Raw genomic sequence first — 18,202 nt, forward strand, 5'->3', positions numbered from 1 at the left:
CTTGGAGGAGGAAGGTCTCTTGGTTGGACAGCATCAACCTGGTATAGCAGGAAGGTGATCCTGTAGCAAGGACCTGCTCTCCAGGTGATGCATTTTCCTCTTGCACAGAAGATGTGACTCCCAGGGCTGCTACCCAGGAGAGAAAGGTTAGGTTGACCATCATAGTTGGCAATTAGATTATTAGGGACATACCCCCTAAATTCATCAAAATGCATTATTAATGCATTGATAACACATTTGATAAGAAAAAGGGACATGTTTAGAATTACCACACTACTTTGCATCAGTAGTATTGCATGGTATGGTAAATATATTGCACCTAGCAAAAATTCTATTTTCACATTTTGTGGTGGGTGGGGGGAGAGAGAGAAAGAGAGTGACTACCTACAAGGCCTTTATAGTAGTGATGATTTTATATCTATAGGAGGGCCATCTAATAGATCGAGGTGAGGCGTTTGTGGTGGTTTAAGGATTAAGGTTTAGGGGCCAGTTTCTCATATAGAGTGAGACATGTGAACAGCTCAGTACACCTCAGTGAAGATTTGACAACATTTGGAGGCAGGAAAGTCTCAGAAAGATGCCATTTCTACTATGTTCTCTCACCCTAGCTTGATAGACTCTATAATAGGGTACAATCAAACTAGGGCGAGATAACATAATACAAACTTTCAATCTTTGTGAGACTTTCCTCACTCCAAATGATGTCAAATCTTCACCAAGATGTACTGTGCTGTTCATATGTCTCACTCTACATGAGAAACTGGCCATGAAACCACTACCAACACCTCACCTCGACCTATTAGATGGCCCTCCTATAGTTGCACACTGTGAAAGTCTTCCCAGAGTCTCTTTCTCTCTCTCCCTCTCCTTCCCTCCCTGCCTCCTTCCTTCCTTTCTTCCCAGAAATGGCCAAAATGCAATTCTAAAACTTTATCATGAATTACATTATGGCCATTTTGGGCATATCACACAGCCAAACACCAGGAAAAAAGGTGTAGTTAAAACCATGCATTATGCTATCACACAGTTAATATTGCCCCATGTTCTTAAATCCCTCCCAAAATACTTCCTGATTCCGTCCCTTCAAAAAATTTGCATTCATGCCATGTGCTAGTGTTATTATTGCATATGTTAATGCCATAACGCATTTTGATGAATGACCCGGATAGATAGCTGAGTGGCTGGTGGGTGCATGGATCACCTGGTAACATGCCTACCTGGTGCAAAAGTAGTTTTACCTAAATAAAATTTTAGACAGTACTGGGGAGGAGCCAGCTGTAATGGTGTATGTGAGCACCAATGACATAAGAAAATGTGGGAGGGAGGTTCTGGAAATCAAATTTAGGCCTGGATTTATCAAAATGCACTAAATATCGCATGCGATAGGAAAAGGGGTGTGTTTTATGGTAATAGGCAGTTTATCACAATTTGCACTAATACCTATGTGAAACACTATCTTAGTGCAAATTGTGATAACTTTTCACACTTTGTGATAAGGGCCAGAATTGTTGTATTTCCTACATACAACCAATGGGGGGGGGGGGGGGGGGACGACACCATGTTTAGTAGTTTTAAGATCTTGGAGAGTCACCTCTGTGTGTGTGTGTGTGTGTGTGTGTGTGTGAGAGAGAGAGAGAGACGAGACGAGACGAGCCTAGCCATAATGGCCTCACACTAGATAGGTATTTATATCTCTATAGAAGGCCCACCTGGTCACGTGAGGTTTAGGTATTAGTGTAGGGGTTAGGGGCCATTTTGACATTCAAAGTGAGAACTATGAATAGAACAGTGCTCTCTTGTGAAGATTTGATGACCTTCGGAGTGAGGAAACTCACCCAAAGATGAGATTTGTGCAATGTTCTCTCAGCCTAGCTTAATGGACTCTCTACCTAGGTAACATCAAGCTAGGTTGAGAGAACACTGCACAAATCTCATCTTTGGGTGAGTTTCCTCACTCCAAAGGTCATCAAATCTTCACAAGAGAGCACTGTTCTGTTTGTATATCTCACGTTGAATGTCAAAGTGGCCCCTAAGCCCTACACTAATATCTAAACCTCACCTCCAGTGACTAGGTGGGCCTCCCATAGAGATATAAATACCTATCTAGTGTGAGGGCATTATGGCTAGGTGTACTCTCTCTCGCTCTCTCTCTCTCCCTCTCTCTCTTCCTCCCTCCCCTGATAGCTAGGCTGACTCTCCAGGAGCTTGAAAACATTGCACAGCACGATAAAGCCCTATCAAATGGCTTTATGCAAATGAAAAAGGTGTATTAAAGCTGTGCAATATGGCTTTGCAAAACTGTGAGCCCACTTGATATCCAGGGTAGCATTCTCTTAAATGCTCCCTGTTCCAGAGGGAGGCACAGCTACAGAGTCTCAATGAGTTGATGGTGCAAGGAAGAGGAATTCCATTTTGTAAGGAACTGGGGAAACCTTTGGGAAAGGATGAGTTGTTCCTGAAGGGATGGACTCCACCTGGTGCTAACCTTTAAAAAGGAGATAGAGCAGCTTTTAAACTAGAACAAATGGAAAAGCCGACAGTTGCTCAGGAGCACATGGTTCAGAGGGAGGTATCCTTGAAGAATACTTGTGAACAGGAGAGTTATGGCATCCCAAAAGAGAGGTTTTAATAAAAGAAAAAGTAGTTCATGTGCCTATAAAGAATCATCAGATCTAAAAGATTCCAAATTACTCGTGTCAACTGAAAAGCAGGCTGTTAATTAGAGATGTGAATCGTGTCCTCGATCGTCTTAACGATCGATTTAGGCTGGGAGGGGGAGGGAATCGTATTGTTATCGTTTCGGTGTTTAAAAAATCGTGAAAATCGTGAAAATCGTGAGCCGGCACACTAAAACCCCCTAAAACCCACCCCGACCCTTTAAATTAAATCCCCCCCCCCCCCGAACCCCCCCCAAATGCCTTAAAGTACCTGGGGGTCCAGCGGCGGTCCGGAACGGCAGCGGTCCGGAACGGCCTCCTGCAATTGAACTGTGTTGTCTTCAGCCGGCGCCATTTTTCAAAATGGCGGCGCAAAATGGCGGCGGCCATAGACGAACATGATTCGACTGCAGGAGGTCGTTCCGGACCCCCGCTGGACTATTGGCAAGTCTTGTGGGGGTCAGGAGGCCCCCCCAAGCTGGCCAAAAGTCCCTGGGGGTCCCGCGGGGGTCCGGAAAACGATCTCCTGCCGCGAATCGTTTTCCGTACCCCGTCCCCTGCTGAACGACCTCCTGTAGTCGATCTCCTGCCGGCGCCATTTCCGTACGGAAAATGATTCGCGGCAGGAGATCGTTTTCCGGACCCCCGCTGGACCCCCAGGGACTTTTGGCCAGCTTGGGGGGGCCTCCTGACCCATTTTTCAAAATGGCGGCGCAAAATGGCGGCGGCCATAGACGAACACGATTCGACTGCAGGAGGTCGTTCCGGACCCCCGCTGGACTTTTGGCAAGTCTTGTGGGGGTCAGGAGGCCCCCCCAAGCTGGCCAAAAGTCCCTGGGGGTCCAGCGGGGGTCCGGAAACGATCTCCTGCCGCAAATCGTTTTCCGTACCCCGTCCCCCACTGAACGACCTCCTGCAGTCGATCTCCTGCCGGCGCCATTTTCCATAAGGAAAACGATTCGCGGCAGGAGATCGTTTTCCGGACCCCCGCTGGACCCCCAGGGACTTTTGGCCAGCTTGGGGGGGCCTCCTGACCCCCACAAGACTTGCTAAAAGTCCAGCGGGGGTCCGGAACGACCTCCTGCAGTCGAATCGTGTTCGTCTATGGCCGCCGCCATTTTGCGCCGCCATTTTGAAAAATGGCGCCGGCTGAAGACAACACAATTCAATTGCAGGAGGCCGTTCCGGACCGCTGCCGTTCCGGACCGCCGCTGGACCCCCAGGTACTTTAAGGCATTTGGGGGGGGGGGGGTTCGGGGGGGGGGGGGGATTTAATTTAAAGGGTCGGGGGTGGGTTTTAGTGGGTTTTAGTGTGCTGGTTTTCCTGCCCTCCCCGTTCCCCCGATTTACGATTTTTTGACGATAAATCGGAGGAATTGGTATTGTATCGTGGCCCTAATGATTTTTGACTATTTAAAATATATCAGACGATATTTTAAATCGTCAAAAAACGATTCACATCCCTACTGTTAATACAAACAAAACACACACTGAAATGTCTGTATGCGAATGCCAGATGTCATAAGAACATAAGAAGTTGCCATACTGGGTCAGACCAAGGGTCCATCAAGCCCAGCATCCTGTTTCCAAGTCACAAGTACTAGGCAAGTACCCAAACAAGTAGATGCCATGCTATTAATGCCAGTAATAGCAAAGCTATTCCCTAAGGGATACGTGTGTGGCTGGGCCTTACGTGTGCTGGGTCAATTTTCAAATGAGCCCGGCCATGCACATAAACCCTGGGGCTTTAACTTGGGATGGTCCGGGGGAGGGGCAGGGCAGTCCAAGGGTGGGGCGGTCCAAGGGGAAGGGCTAGAGGTACCTGGCACAGCGGTCATTTGCTGCTGTGCTGAGGGATCACACACCAGCAGGGTGCCGGTACGCGCAACTTGCTCCTGCTCCTTGGGAGGAGCAAAAGGTAAAACAAAAAAATACTGGGACAGTTAGGATAGGGGGAGGGGGAGGGGAAGGGAGGTTAGGTGAAGGGGTTGGGAAGTTCCCTCTCAGTCCGCTCCTTAATTGGAGCGCATGTTATAAAATTGCATGTCCATGTGCGCATGCACCTGATTGCATGCACACATGGGCGCGTGTATGTAAGTTTTCAAAATCTACCCCTAAGTCAACTTGATTAATAGCAGTTAATGGACTTCTCCTCCAAGAACTTATCCAAACCTTTTTTAAACCCAGCTACACTAACTGCTCTAACCACATCCTCTGGCAACAAATTCCATGGCTTAATTGTGCACTGAGCGAAAACAAATTTTCTCTGATTAGTTTTAAATGTGCTACTTGCTAACAGATTTACCTGATCTAGACCTCTCATGATTTTATAGATCTCTATCATATCCCACCCTCAGCCATCTCATCTCCAAGCTAAACAGCCCTAGCCTCTTTAGCCTTTCCTCAAAGGGGAGCCATTCCAACCCATTATCATTTTGGTCGCCCTTCTCTTTACCTTCTCTAGTGCAGCTACATCTTTTTTGAGATGCGGCAACCAGAATTGTACACGGTATTCAAGGTGCGGTCTCACCATGGAGCGATACAGAGGCATTATGACATTTTCCATTTTATTTCTTGGAAGATTGGGTGTCCATATGGCAGATGAAATATATTGTGGATAAGTGCAAGGTGATGCATATAGGGAAAAAATATCCCTTGCTATAGCTACATGATGTTAGGTTCCATGTCAGGAGTTACTATCCAGGAAAATGATCTGGGTATCAGTTGATATTATATTGAAATCATCAGCTCAGTGTGCTGTGGTGGTTAAAAAAGCAAACAGAATGTTAGGAATTATTAGGAAAGGAATGGCAAATAAAACGGATGATATCATAATACCTCCCTATCACTCAATGATTAGACAGTACCTTGAATACTGTGTGCAATTGTGGTCGCCACATCGCAAAAAAGATTTAGTTGCACTGGAGAAAGTACAAAGAAGGGTGAGCAAAATGATAAAGAGCATGGAACAGCTTCCCTATGAGGAAAGAGTAAAGATGTTAGGGCTGTTTATCTTAGAGAAGAGATGGCTGAGAAGGACTATGATAGAAGTCTATAAAATCATGAAATGACTTGAACAGGTAAATGTGAAATGGTTATTTACTCTTTAGGATAATACAAGGTCCAGGGGGCATGCCATGAAGTTAGCAAGTAGCAAATTTAAACCAAATTAGAGAAAATTATTTTTCACTCAATGCACAATTGAGCTCTGGAATTTTTTGCCAGAGTATGTGGTTAAGGCATCTAGTATAGATGGGTTTAAAAAAGGTTTTATAAGTTCCTGGAAGAGAAGACCATACATTGCTATTAATCAATAGGGAATAGTCACTGCTTGTTGCCAGCATTTGTGGTATGGGATCTGTTTGAGTGCTTGCCAGGTGCTTGGATTGGCCACTCTTGGAGACAGGATGCTGTGCTTGATGGACCCTTGGTCTGACCCAGTATGCATATCTTAGGTTCTTATGTTCTTAAGATACTGCCAAATATAGGGACAGCAAATACATACAATGTGGAAAACATGTGCAGTGCAAATGATGGAAAGCAAACATTTGCCTTAAATTTTCAGAACTACCATATTCCACTGTTCTTTTCTTCAGGGGATATTACAATATTAGATAAAATCTACTAGTTCTCTCCTCATACTAACCTCTGGACAAGGCGCCTGGAAGGGGCAATCATCATATTCTGGGACCATTCCAGAAGTTGCAGTGCATTTGTGGGAAAGACAAGGATTATTTGAGTCTCTAACCATGTCGCCAACCTATAATGTGAATACAGCAAATAAACATTTTTATCACAGGATATTTTGAAAATCAAGTTCAAACAATTACATTAGACAGAACATATTTCTATAGCATATTGCACAGTAAAAATACATCTAGCAAATTTAATGATGTGTGGCACACACAGTACTTACAGTATAATTCTAGGTATGAAAATTTGAAAACACTGTACAAAGATCTTCTTTTGCACAAGATTTTATGATCACAGAAAACACTTTGGACTAGATTCATCATTTTTGCATGAATAGTGCTAGCGATAAAAAAAGGGTGTGATTAGGTAAATTTTTGAGTCACATCAATGTGTGCTATTTTTATTGCGAGAGAGAGAGAGAGAGAGAGAGAGAGAGAGAGAGAGAGAGAGAGAGAGAGAGAGAGAGAGAGAGAGAGAGAGAGAGACCTTTTGGAAGGCTCTCCTATTACTCAACTATTTATACCACTATAGGAGCGTCATCTAGTAACTCGAGGTGAGGTTTTGGTGGTGGTCTAGGGTTTGGGTGCCAGTTTTACATGCACAGTCAGATGTACGAACAGCACAGTATATATCACATCAGTGAACGTTTGTTGTGATTTGAAATGAGGAAATGTACACAAAGATGAGATTTCTACAATTTATTCTTGCCTTAGCTTGTTGCACTCTCTACCTGGGTACTATCAAGCTAGGGTGAGAGTACATTGTAGAAATCTCATCTTTGTGTACTTTTCCTCAATCCAAATCACATCAAATGTTTACTGATGTGTACTGTGCTGTTTGTACATCTGACTGTGCATGTAAAACTGGCCCCAAAACCCTATACCACCACCAAAATCTCACCTCGTTACTAGTTCACCCTCCTACAGTGGTATAAATAGATGGCAAATATGTGTGCCACCCTAGAGGCTCTCTCTCTCCCTCTTTTTATAAACCCTGCCCAAACTCCTCCCCTTTGACTTCATTTTCAAAATTTGCATATGGATCGCGCGATGCAAAAAATAACGCCTGTGTTATGAAATTATCGTGGGCTTTAGAGCCCTAATGCCCGCAATAATGCTATAACGCATTTTGATGAATGACCCTATTTATTAGAAAATAGTCTACTTTGTGGCTTGTTTGACACTTGGTCAAAAAATGTCTGAATAATACAGTTTTTGTATTTGTTGAACAAATGTAATGGAATGGATTGCAATAACAACATAATGTAGCTAATATTGTCAGACATGTTCCTGTGCATTCTTTGCAGGCACATAATGCTAATTTATTAACATAAGAACATAAGAAAATGCCATACTGGGTCAGACCAAGGGTCCATCAAGCCCAGCATCCTGTTTCCAACAGTGGCCAATCCAGGTCATAAGAACCTGGCAAGTACCCAAAAACTAATTAAACTTATTGTTTATTCCATCTTTATAAAATTTTAAACAATGCTACAAGAGTTAGAGCTTTTACTTCTATTGCCCCAACTTTGTGGAATGATCTGTCAGAAGAACGTTATGCAAAAAATGATGTCTAAATTTTTAGAAAACAGTTAAAAGATCTGTATTTTAATGGAGCATTTGGGTTATAATTGTTTTTATGTGCATTTTGTTTTTGTGGTTTGTTTATTATCTGAATTTCTATTATTATGTTTTATTATGAGTAAATACTATGTTCTCTGCATTGAACTATGTTGAAATTTGTGGATTTTAAATGTTTCTAAAAGAAATAAAAAAATAAAAATAAAGTATATGGTACAATGGCAGTCATTGCTATAGTTTTATTATATTAATTGGAATGTTGGAATAAAATAATCTTATTACCGATGTTCAATCAAATATATACAGCATACTAACTATAACACCACAATTGCCAACTGTTTTGAAAGTTAGTAAAGCCAAGAGAAGCAAGTAGTAACTTTAAACTTTATCAGAGCAGGAAAAGGCTATTGGATCTGGAGTGATGGCAGTACAGTGTTATAGTTCGACTGAATGTCAGAGTGGCACTAGTCTAGGATTTTGTTGCCCATGATAGAGCTAGGCTAACACAGATGACATTCATGATAGCACAGCAATTGAGAGAGAACTGTCAGTGATTCAAGGATGGAAAACCTTGGGACAGTTTGTGAGTTTGAAAAATGTCATAGATAACAGTGGCAATACAAGAAATAAGAAAATCCACTAGACAGGATAATAATGATTATAACAACAAATGAAGAATCCCGTATAAGTAAGGCGGCGGGGACGCTTCAAGAGACCTCATAATAATTGTCAACTTCTTAAAGCTGGCATGTAAGCTTATAATGGCTCAAGCTTGACTGTACTTGTAATCATCGGTCTCTATGAGCGTGTGATGCTCCTGCAAAAGGTAGCTATCTCACGGCGCGGTCAGTCTCTATTAGTACTCTGTAGAGTCTCTGAATATACTTAACTTGCGATTTTCATGTCCGTAGACAAACCAGTATTGTTGATACAAGTGTAATCCGATGCTATTACCGACACGGCGTGTTTCGGAGGAAACCCTCCTTCATCAGGGGCTCGGATGTCACTAATGCCGGTTTTTCACATAACTGCAATAAAGTAAATAGACAAGACAGTGCCAAGGTGCCCGCAAATTTTAGGCTAGCGTTAAGAGTGGAAGAAAGCACTTACTTCGTGGAAGGCAAGTTATGCGGCTGTGTTATAGCGTCTCAGATGGTTCTGCAAAGCAAAGTGTGTAAATTGATAAAATGTCCGCTTAATATTGAACTAGATGAAAACGTACCTTGTCCCCAGAATGTACTGAATTTCCACCTTAAACTGGAAAGAACAACAGTGGATATACCGTCTCCAATCCGTGGAACCACATGGTCTAAATGAAAGGATCGAGTGGTACACGTTGATTTAATCGTACCTTTTGTAGGGAATCCCTGCTACTACCCATTCCTCTTCAGTCAAGATGGCGTCCTGAGTGACGCATAAGCCCATATAAGGATAGATATGGGGGTATTCTGCAGTTGAGAAATTTTCAAAATGGCGTCCAACGACGTCATTTCCCTTTTTTGGATAGTTCAGATCTAAGATGGCGCCCGCTAGTGACGTAAATGCCCATTTCAGGACTTAGCCACTGTTTTGGCGCCTTTTTCCCCTTTAAAAGCCAGCATTTGTATCGCGCCGACCGCTGACAGACGTCTCACACGGCTCCACGAATGCATGTCCAGCATCATTGGAAGTCAGTACATTCTGGGGACAAGGTACGTTTTCATCTAGTTCAATATTAAGCGGACATTTTATCAATTTACACACTTTGCTTTGCAGAACCATCTGAGACGCTATAACACAGCCGCATAACTTGCCTTCCACGAAGTAAGTGCTTTCTTCCACTCTTAACGCTAGCCTAAAATTTGCGGGCACCTTGGCACTGTCTTGTCTATTTACTTTATTGCAGTTATGTGAAAAACCGGCATTAGTGACATCCGAGCCCCTGATGAAGGAGGGTTTCCTCCGAAACACGCCGTGTCGGTAATAGCATCGGATTACACTTGTATCAACAATACTGGTTTGTCTACGGACATGAAAATCGCAAGTTAAGTATATTCAGAGACTCTACAGAGTACTAATAGAGACTGACCGCGCCGTGAGATAGCTACCTTTTGCAGGAGCATCACACGCTCATAGAGACCGATGATTACAAGTACAGTCAAGCTTGAGCCATTATAAGCTTACATGCCAGCTTTAAGAAGTTGACAATTATTATGAGGTCTCTTGAAGCGTCCCCGCCGCCTTACTTATACGGGATTCTTCATTTGTTGTTATAGATAACAGTGGTGCATCAGAGATCACGAGATGTGGTGAGCTGGGAGGAAGTGTTTCTCACCAGCTCCGGGGCCCGCTCCCTCCATCGCATGTCATCATAGCCAGACAACAGCTTAAATCGAGTAGAGACCAGAGCGAAGTCTCAGCACGTATGTCCATCATCCGATACATACAGAAACTTACACCTTTGATGGCATCTAAGGGAGGAAGGAGGGAGAAAGAGAAAACCAAGGCCTCAGACCTGAAGATGGCGGTCGCTGGAGAAGGGGACCCTCCCCACCCTATTCTAACAATCGAGGACATAAAGGAAGCAATTCGGGAGGCTTTGGATGATAAACTCACTCAGATAACAACACAGCTTGGGGAAGTTAAAGAATATTTGCAGGATTTACAACCCAGGTTGGAACACATCAAAAATCAGATTTCTCTGTTGGAGGATGATGCGACACAGGCGGAGACCAAAATGGCCGACACAACAAAGAAGATCCAGGCCCTTTAAAGCAAGATCAATGACCTCAAAAACAGAGCTCGTTGAGATAACCTCCGCTTTTTGGGGTTTCCAGAGAGCGTAGAGGAAAGCTCGCTTTGTTCTACCCTGGAAAACTGGCTCCCGGAGACACTGGAACTTCCGCACTTACAAGGCAAGATAATTGTGGAGCCTGCGCACCGGCTTGGGGGGAGGAGAGGCACCGGCACCTGACCCCATTTAGTGATAGCTAAAATACTTAATTCCACCCACAAAACTGAGATCTGGCGGGCTTCTCGATCTAAGAAGGACTTAAAAGTATCAAGGAAACTCGATCTGCATTTTTCAAGATTTCTCTGCGGTGGTCTCCGAGGCAAGGAAAGGCTTCGCGCCAATTTGTTCCTCCCTCCACAACCAAGGAATCAAATTTTCACTTCTCTTCCCGGCATGATTGAAAATCTGGCAGGGGGACCAGACACACCTGTTTGACGCGCCAACTGCAGCGAAAAAATTTATGGATGCTATGCATAAATGACTTGCGGAGGCCAATGGAGCTTGCTAAAGCCAAATATTTTATTGTGTGGTCTACGAAGGAGGTTTTCACAATGATTTTGATTTCAAGGTGCTCTCCAGTGAGGGGGCATGGTAGGGGGACTCTAACTCGTTTCTTCACTCTTTTTACGAAAAAAAAAACAAAACAAACTTACTACAGCCCACTATTCTTTATGTGGGATATGGTTTGGCTGTGCACAGAGTGGTTGTCTCTTGTTTCTCTTGGTGGAGGGGGGGGGGGGGACACCTTCCTTCTCTTAGAAGGCAACCTGGGGATACCCGGGGGAATAGCTGGCGATGTTTCAGGGACTGGGTATCACCTGGCCCTTCGCACACAGGGCAGTGAAGCCCCCTACTAACTCCAGAGCTTACCAATTGTCCATGGCTCATCCTTGAATTCATATAACCTGGTACAAATAGTTTTGGTTTGGGAGGTTTCTGCGCCCTGATCGGGAGTACAATGTGCCCGCCGGACTTCCTCGGGTTTTTCGGGCTAAAGTCATGGGCGGCGAGCCACCCCCTATGGGCTGCCCCCCTTCCATTTTTTTTTGTTTTTCATACAACTTTAATTTTAATTTCTGGTTAATTCTGCAAACTCCTTTCTGCCACTGTGGAACATTGGTAACAGATTGGAGCTTCTGACACTGAAAAAAAAAAAATAAACAACAAAAAAGATAGTTCTTATGTGGGTGTGGCCCCGGACACATTCTATGGATCTTCATATCTCCTAATATTGGGGATATAGACCTTTCCGGATCTGGACTATGGGAAAGGACAAAGATGAGATAGGGGATAATAGGGGGGGGAGGGGGAGGGTCGGGGGGGGGTTAACAACTTTGTGGAGGGGGGGATTTTTTGTGGTTTATACTGTTCGATGTACTTTTTCTCTGTGGTACAATAATGGGCTATTCTCATTTATATACACTTGATCTCGGAATGGAGGGATGGCCAGGCTGGGGACCTTCCTTCCCTCAGATTTCTCACATCCCTTACATGATTTCTCATATTTTATGGTTATACAATGCCTTAATTGGTGTCATGAAATGTTAATGGCTTGGGAACTCCCGTGAAGAGGAAAAAAGTATTGACATCTCAGATGCTTGCAAGCGGACATTGCCTGCATTCAGGAAACACATTTAACAGCACTGGAGGCCGCAGTACTTCAAAGGGATTGGGTGGGATCCTATTTTTTTTCTGAGGCATAACACAGGAAAGGGGGTGTGGCTATTCTTATTCATAAGCATACTAATTTTAAGGTGCTTAACTCAATATCTGACCCTGAAGGTAGATACTTTCTATTGGTGGGCCTCTGGAACTCCAAGCCGGTCACATTCTGCACGGCATACGGTCCAAATACTTATGTTCATGACTTTTTTTGTGAATTTATGCAATTTACTACACATGCATGCTCAGGGCACAGTATACATGTTAGGGGATTTTAACTGCGTTCACGACCTGTCCCTAGATAAATACCCCTCTCTAGGGAACCCTACTGGGAAAAGAAAGAAAGGAATTGCCTAGCTATGCCACCATCTTGATTTACTTGATGTATGGCGAACACTTCACCCGATCGAACGAGACTACACTCACATTTCAAGATTGCATAACACTTTATTGCTTATAGATTATATATTAATCTCCAAACATGCTTTTTTCAAAATCTCAACCGCAACCATAGAAACTTTGGCCATATCGGACCACACCCCAATATCTGTTCAATGGGATTCTTCGCCCTCAAAACACGCTACCCCCAATCTGGAGCTTCCCTTCTTTTCTCAAAGGAGACACCCATTTCCATAGATTTTTTGAAGGAAAAGTGGAGGGATTATGCTCTACATAATCAACAACATACCGACACCCCGCATCTTTACTGGGAGGCTGCTAAAGCGATTCTGTGGAGTGAAATTATTTCATACCTCCACTCTCGGAACAAACAGATAAATCAGAGTATATTCCAATTGGAGACACAACTGAAAGTGGTTAAGGAGGCCCTAGTTCAGCACCCTTCCCCCACAACCCGGGCCAAATTTTATAGTGTCTTGGGCAGGTTGAACACTTTATTGGACACAAGAGCAAGGGTCTATCTTAGGAAGGGACAGCAGATCTTTTTTCGATTCGGCAATAAGCTGTCTCAATTACTTGCCCGACTGACTAAAGCACAGCGACCAAAATCCTTTGTTGCAAATTTGAAAACATTCACTGGGAAAATCACGACTTCTGACACTGAAGTTAGTGACATTTTCCGACAATTCTATAGCCAGCTATATGCTTCTGACATACAAGGTGGGGAGGGAGAGGAGGAAGCATTTTTTTCACTCTCTCCGGATTCCCGTTTTCTCTGCTGCCCAATTGGAATTTCTTAATAGACCTCTCCAAACATACAAAATCACGAAAGTCATCTCAACCGCCCAATTGGGAAAGTCCCCGGGACCCGATGGGCTAACTTATGATTTTTATAAAATCCTCTCAACCTTTATTGGTACTCCATTGACGAACTACTTTCAAGAAGGCCTAAAAAAATCACGCCTTTCCAACACTTTTTAATGAGGCACATATTATTGTACTACCGAAACCTGGTGGGGATGCCCAATACCCTACCTCCTACAGGCCCATCTCGCTGCTGAATTGTGATTTTAAAATATTGGCCAAAGCCTTGGCAGAGAGACTGAACATTTTTCTCCCATATTTGACTTCTGTACATCAGACCGGGTTTGTCCGAGGACGAAAGCCCAGCATGAACATTATAAAATTGTTAACAGCCATGAATATTTGCCAACACCAAGTTATACCAGCCTTGATCATAGGCTTTGACTCAGAAAAGACTTTTGATTGGGAAGAATGGCATTACCTTTTTTCTGTTCTGCAGTGATATGGGATTTGGGGAGATTTTTTACATTTCATTTCCTTAATTTACAATGCCCCGACTTCCCGCATTCTGGTTAATGGATGTATGTCGGGAGAGGTAAAGATTGAGAGGGGGGTTCGTCAGGGATGCCCGTTATCCCCGTTGTTATACATTTTATCTTTGGACCCTCTATTGCGAAAAATTGATGAATGTAGAGAGGTGAAGGGTTTCGGGGGACCACGCCATATCTTTAAAATTGCAGCCTTTGCCGATGACTTGCTGGTTTTCCTTACCAAACCCCAAGCTTCGCTGCCAGTGGTCCTTGACTGTCAATGACAGTTTGGTGCTTTTGCAGGCCTTCGGATTAACTGTGAAAAATCAGAGGCTTTAGATGTCACGGGAACCCTACAGCAGACCTGGTCAGGGAAATTTCCCCCCAAATGGGTAACGAAAACTTTGAAATATCTGGGACTCCATATTCCGTGCAGAGTGAACAGATGTTATTCAGTGAATGTACGGCCCTTGTTGGAGACCACGCAGACCACGCTTCAGAGATGGTTGCCTCTACCTCTCTCTCTTAATGGCCGGGTACAGCTCTTTAAAATGGTCTTGTTGCCTAAGTGGCTCTATCTCTTTCAGCTGGCCTCTCTTTGGCTTACCAGGCAGACCATCACAGGATACACAAGGCTTTGAAGACCTTTCTGTGGCAGGGGAAGAGGGTCCGTATTCCCATGCATGTTTTAATGACCCCTAGAGAAAAGGGAGGTTTGGGGTGCCCAAATTTAGAGCTATACAATTTAGCATATGGAGTTCGTTATGTTAAAGACTGGCTATATGCCACGTCCTCCTTCACCCCATATTTCCTACTCCTTGAGTGGTATGGGGTGAAATCTTTAAACCCTTTAATTCAGCTTCCATTTTCTATGGTACCCCAACACCTAAAAACACAGGAACTGCTGCGTTTGTGTCGCCAAGCCTGGAAACTACTCTGTAAATTTGGGAAAGATGCCTGGCACCCTCACTACCCTTATAAATATCACCAGTAATGACTTGTTTCCCCCTGGAAAGGAGAGTGGGGTTTTTCAGCATTGGCAACAATTAGGTCTCACCCACATTTCTGATTTATACAATAGAACAACTAGGAGTATACTCCCTTTTCACAATTTACAACAGTGGTTTGCCTTACCAGCAGCAGATGCGTTTGCTTACATACAAGTGGTTCATTTTATTCACTCTCGGAAGCCTTTTTTAGTAGAAACCCCAGACATGCAAAAGCTTAGAGTTACCATACAGGTGGGGACACGATCCAAAGCTGTGATCTCCCATTATTATAAAGTGTTTCTGAATTTAGAAGAACCACAGTTTCTTCAGCATTTATTCACTAGATGGCAGGCATGGGCTTTGTTTTCTTTAACATATGCAGAATTTGTACAATGTTTTAGGGAGTTACCAGTGTTGTCTGAAAATGTCTCTTTACAAGAAACAAATTACAAATTTCTTTGGCAATATTTTATTACACCACAGCGAGCTCACCAAATGAAAATAACGCATGACCCTCACTGTCCTAAGTGTAAACACAGTATAGGCACTTATTTTCATTGTTTTTGGGACTGTGAGCAGGTCTCATGGTTCTGGAAGAGAATGGGCGTCTTTTGTTCTAAGTAAGATATTGAAATTCTCACTCCTGCTAGACCCCAATCTTTGGCTCTTTGGGGTTGATAGCTCTATACTAGGGCCAACCCCTGTTTCTACACGATCGTTTATATCTAAGGCAGGAATTGTGGGGAAACAGATTATTCTGACACAATGGTTAAACCCAGAAAACCCCAGTGTTGACCATTGGTTTTGCAAAATGGTCAGACTGTGCTCCAATGGAGCATGCTATTCTCACACCAACTATGCCAAGGAGGTCTGTAATGGTTTCCCAGATGTGGAAGGCTTTTACAGATTACCTTACTCCCTGTATTGGATTGCCTCGGGACCCATGGAATGATGCTGAATTCCTACCGGACCTAGAGGACACGCCAGCGAGCTACTCTGACAAGGAGCAAGACATTTAATGGACTTTTGTATAACACCACAGAGAGGATGGTTGCAGAGAAAGGGGTGAGGGGGGGGGGGAGGGGGAGCAGGGAAAGGGATGTTTATTGTTTACCTGTTTTTATTTGATCTTACGCTGTTCATTTATACTGTAATCCTATTGGAAAAACTTAATAAAAATATCATCAAAAAAACCAGTGGTGCATCAGGAGATCAGTAGTGGCTTCTGGTTGCTCAGAGGACCAAATGTTACAGTAAACATCTAGATGTATACCAATTGTATTATTGGTATTGGTATTGTAATAAAAACAATAACTTTGGTAATGCATAAGTCAGGGCAACAAGATAATCAAAGGAAGCTGTTAGTCCTTCTTATCTGATTATCTTGGTGTTCCCGATTAATGGATTTCCAAATAAAGTTACTACTTCTATTTTTTCGCATTTTGGCCTTTATTGCCACAAAAATCTCTCATTTTCTGCAAAAGTGACTGTGAAAGATCTCCAGGGGCTGAGGAATGGCTGGCATTAATGAGGATGAAGTGAGTACAGTTGGAGAGCTGGGATGGGTAAATAGGGAGAAATATTTGGATATTTTGGATGATAAATAATGTAAGAGTTGATAGTTTTCTTGAGAGAACAACAGTAGAGAGAAACCAAGTATAGAGAGACTGATAGAAAATGGGGATGAAGGAAAGCAAAAGAAGTAAAGTAAGAAAACATTTAGCTGATGATGTAAAAGACTTAGGTTGGAGATAAAGATCCCATTCATGTTAGGGTGGCTAAAGTTAAGACACAACTCTTATCGAAGAAAAAGAAAATGGCAGTCGATATGTGAATAAACAAACAATATCAAACTAATATACTGACAATAATGACTTCATAATATTCACAACCAGCTCTTTTCAATTGACTCATAGGTCATAGGATTTAATTCTGCAAATCTGTTGCCAAAATAAGAGGAGAGTGAACTTGGTGAAGGTTTGCAGATAACCATACTAAGAAGTGCTAGAAGCTGTTTTCTTTCTTTTTTTCTAAGCCATGTGGCAAATTCTCTTTGGTTTCTCATTTTTAGCTTCAAATCTTCAAAAAAACACCTCAAAACTTGGCTCTTCCTAAAAGCCTTCCCGCCAGAAACTTAGCCCCCTTGCCCAGGCCCCCACCCCTGCACAAAATTAATCTTCCCCAGTCCTCCATCAACCACCCCTGTGGTTCCCCTTGTAAAGTAACTGTACATATTTAATCCTCTAAGCCACCCCATCTCTCTTTCTGTCTTCTCCAAATCACTTGTTAAATGTTATTTCTCAAAGTTACTATGTAAATTAACCTTTCAAAGTTACTATGTAAATTTATCTTTCTAAATTATTTCTTAAGTTACAATGTAAAACAAGCAGCTTCTGCCTTATTTCTGTTCAGTTACATGAAACCGATGTGATATCTCGATCGAATGTCGGTATATAAAAACAAACAAATAAAATAAAATAAATGTAGCTTTCTATATGTAACCAGATAGGAGAATGAAGATCTCCCCCAATGTAGAATTAAATATGAAACACAAGGCAGACGAGATAAGTTTTATCTGCAAAATCAAAAGATAAAAATATGTTTCACTTTGTTACACAAATCCCCTGCAAACTTCACCAACATCCTTGTTTCTTCTAACTTTCTTTCTGGTTTTTCTGCTGATAATTTAACAACCTTTCCTTCTGCAGGTTTGTCATCTAAGCCAGGGGTAGGCAAACCTTTTGAGCTGTGGCCTCCTTTCCATTCATTCAATTGGTTAGGGCCCTATAAATATACATTATGGGGCAGATTTTCAAAGCCTACACGCGTTGGGCCTATTTTCAAAAGGCCATTTGCCGCTGTGCCCGGGATTGTGGGCCGGCCATTGTCGGGTGCGCACAACCTACGTCTGCCCGGAGGTAGGCGCAACTTATAAAATAAAGGTGTGGGAGGGGATTTAGGTAGGGCTGGGGGGCGGATTAGATAGGGGAAGGGAGGGGAAGGTGGGGGGCTGAAGGAAAGCCATCGGGGCTCCCCTAGGGCTCGGCACGTGCAAGGTGCACAAGTGTGTACCCCCTTGCACATGCCGACCCCAGATTTTATAACATGCGCGCAG

At 43.2% G+C, this 18,202-nt stretch overlaps 1 protein-coding gene across 1 annotated transcript in view; it reads right to left on the reverse strand.

The window, feature by feature from the left end:
- Positions 1-6,303: 6,303 nt before the first annotated feature.
- Positions 6,304-18,202, reverse strand: part of LOC115082229 (integumentary mucin B.1-like) — a gene marked incomplete at its 3' end in the record, with an annotated part of 116,868 nt that continues 104,969 nt past the window's right edge. Inside the window, 1 exon segment of the mRNA XM_029586485.1 lies at positions 6,304-6,417. Coding sequence (XP_029442345.1) covers positions 6,304-6,417 — 114 coding nt within the window.

The sequence above is a fragment of the Rhinatrema bivittatum genome, unplaced genomic scaffold, assembly GCF_901001135.1.
Source record: "Rhinatrema bivittatum unplaced genomic scaffold, aRhiBiv1.1, whole genome shotgun sequence".
In the NCBI taxonomy this organism is placed as follows: Eukaryota; Metazoa; Chordata; class Amphibia; order Gymnophiona; family Rhinatrematidae; genus Rhinatrema; species Rhinatrema bivittatum.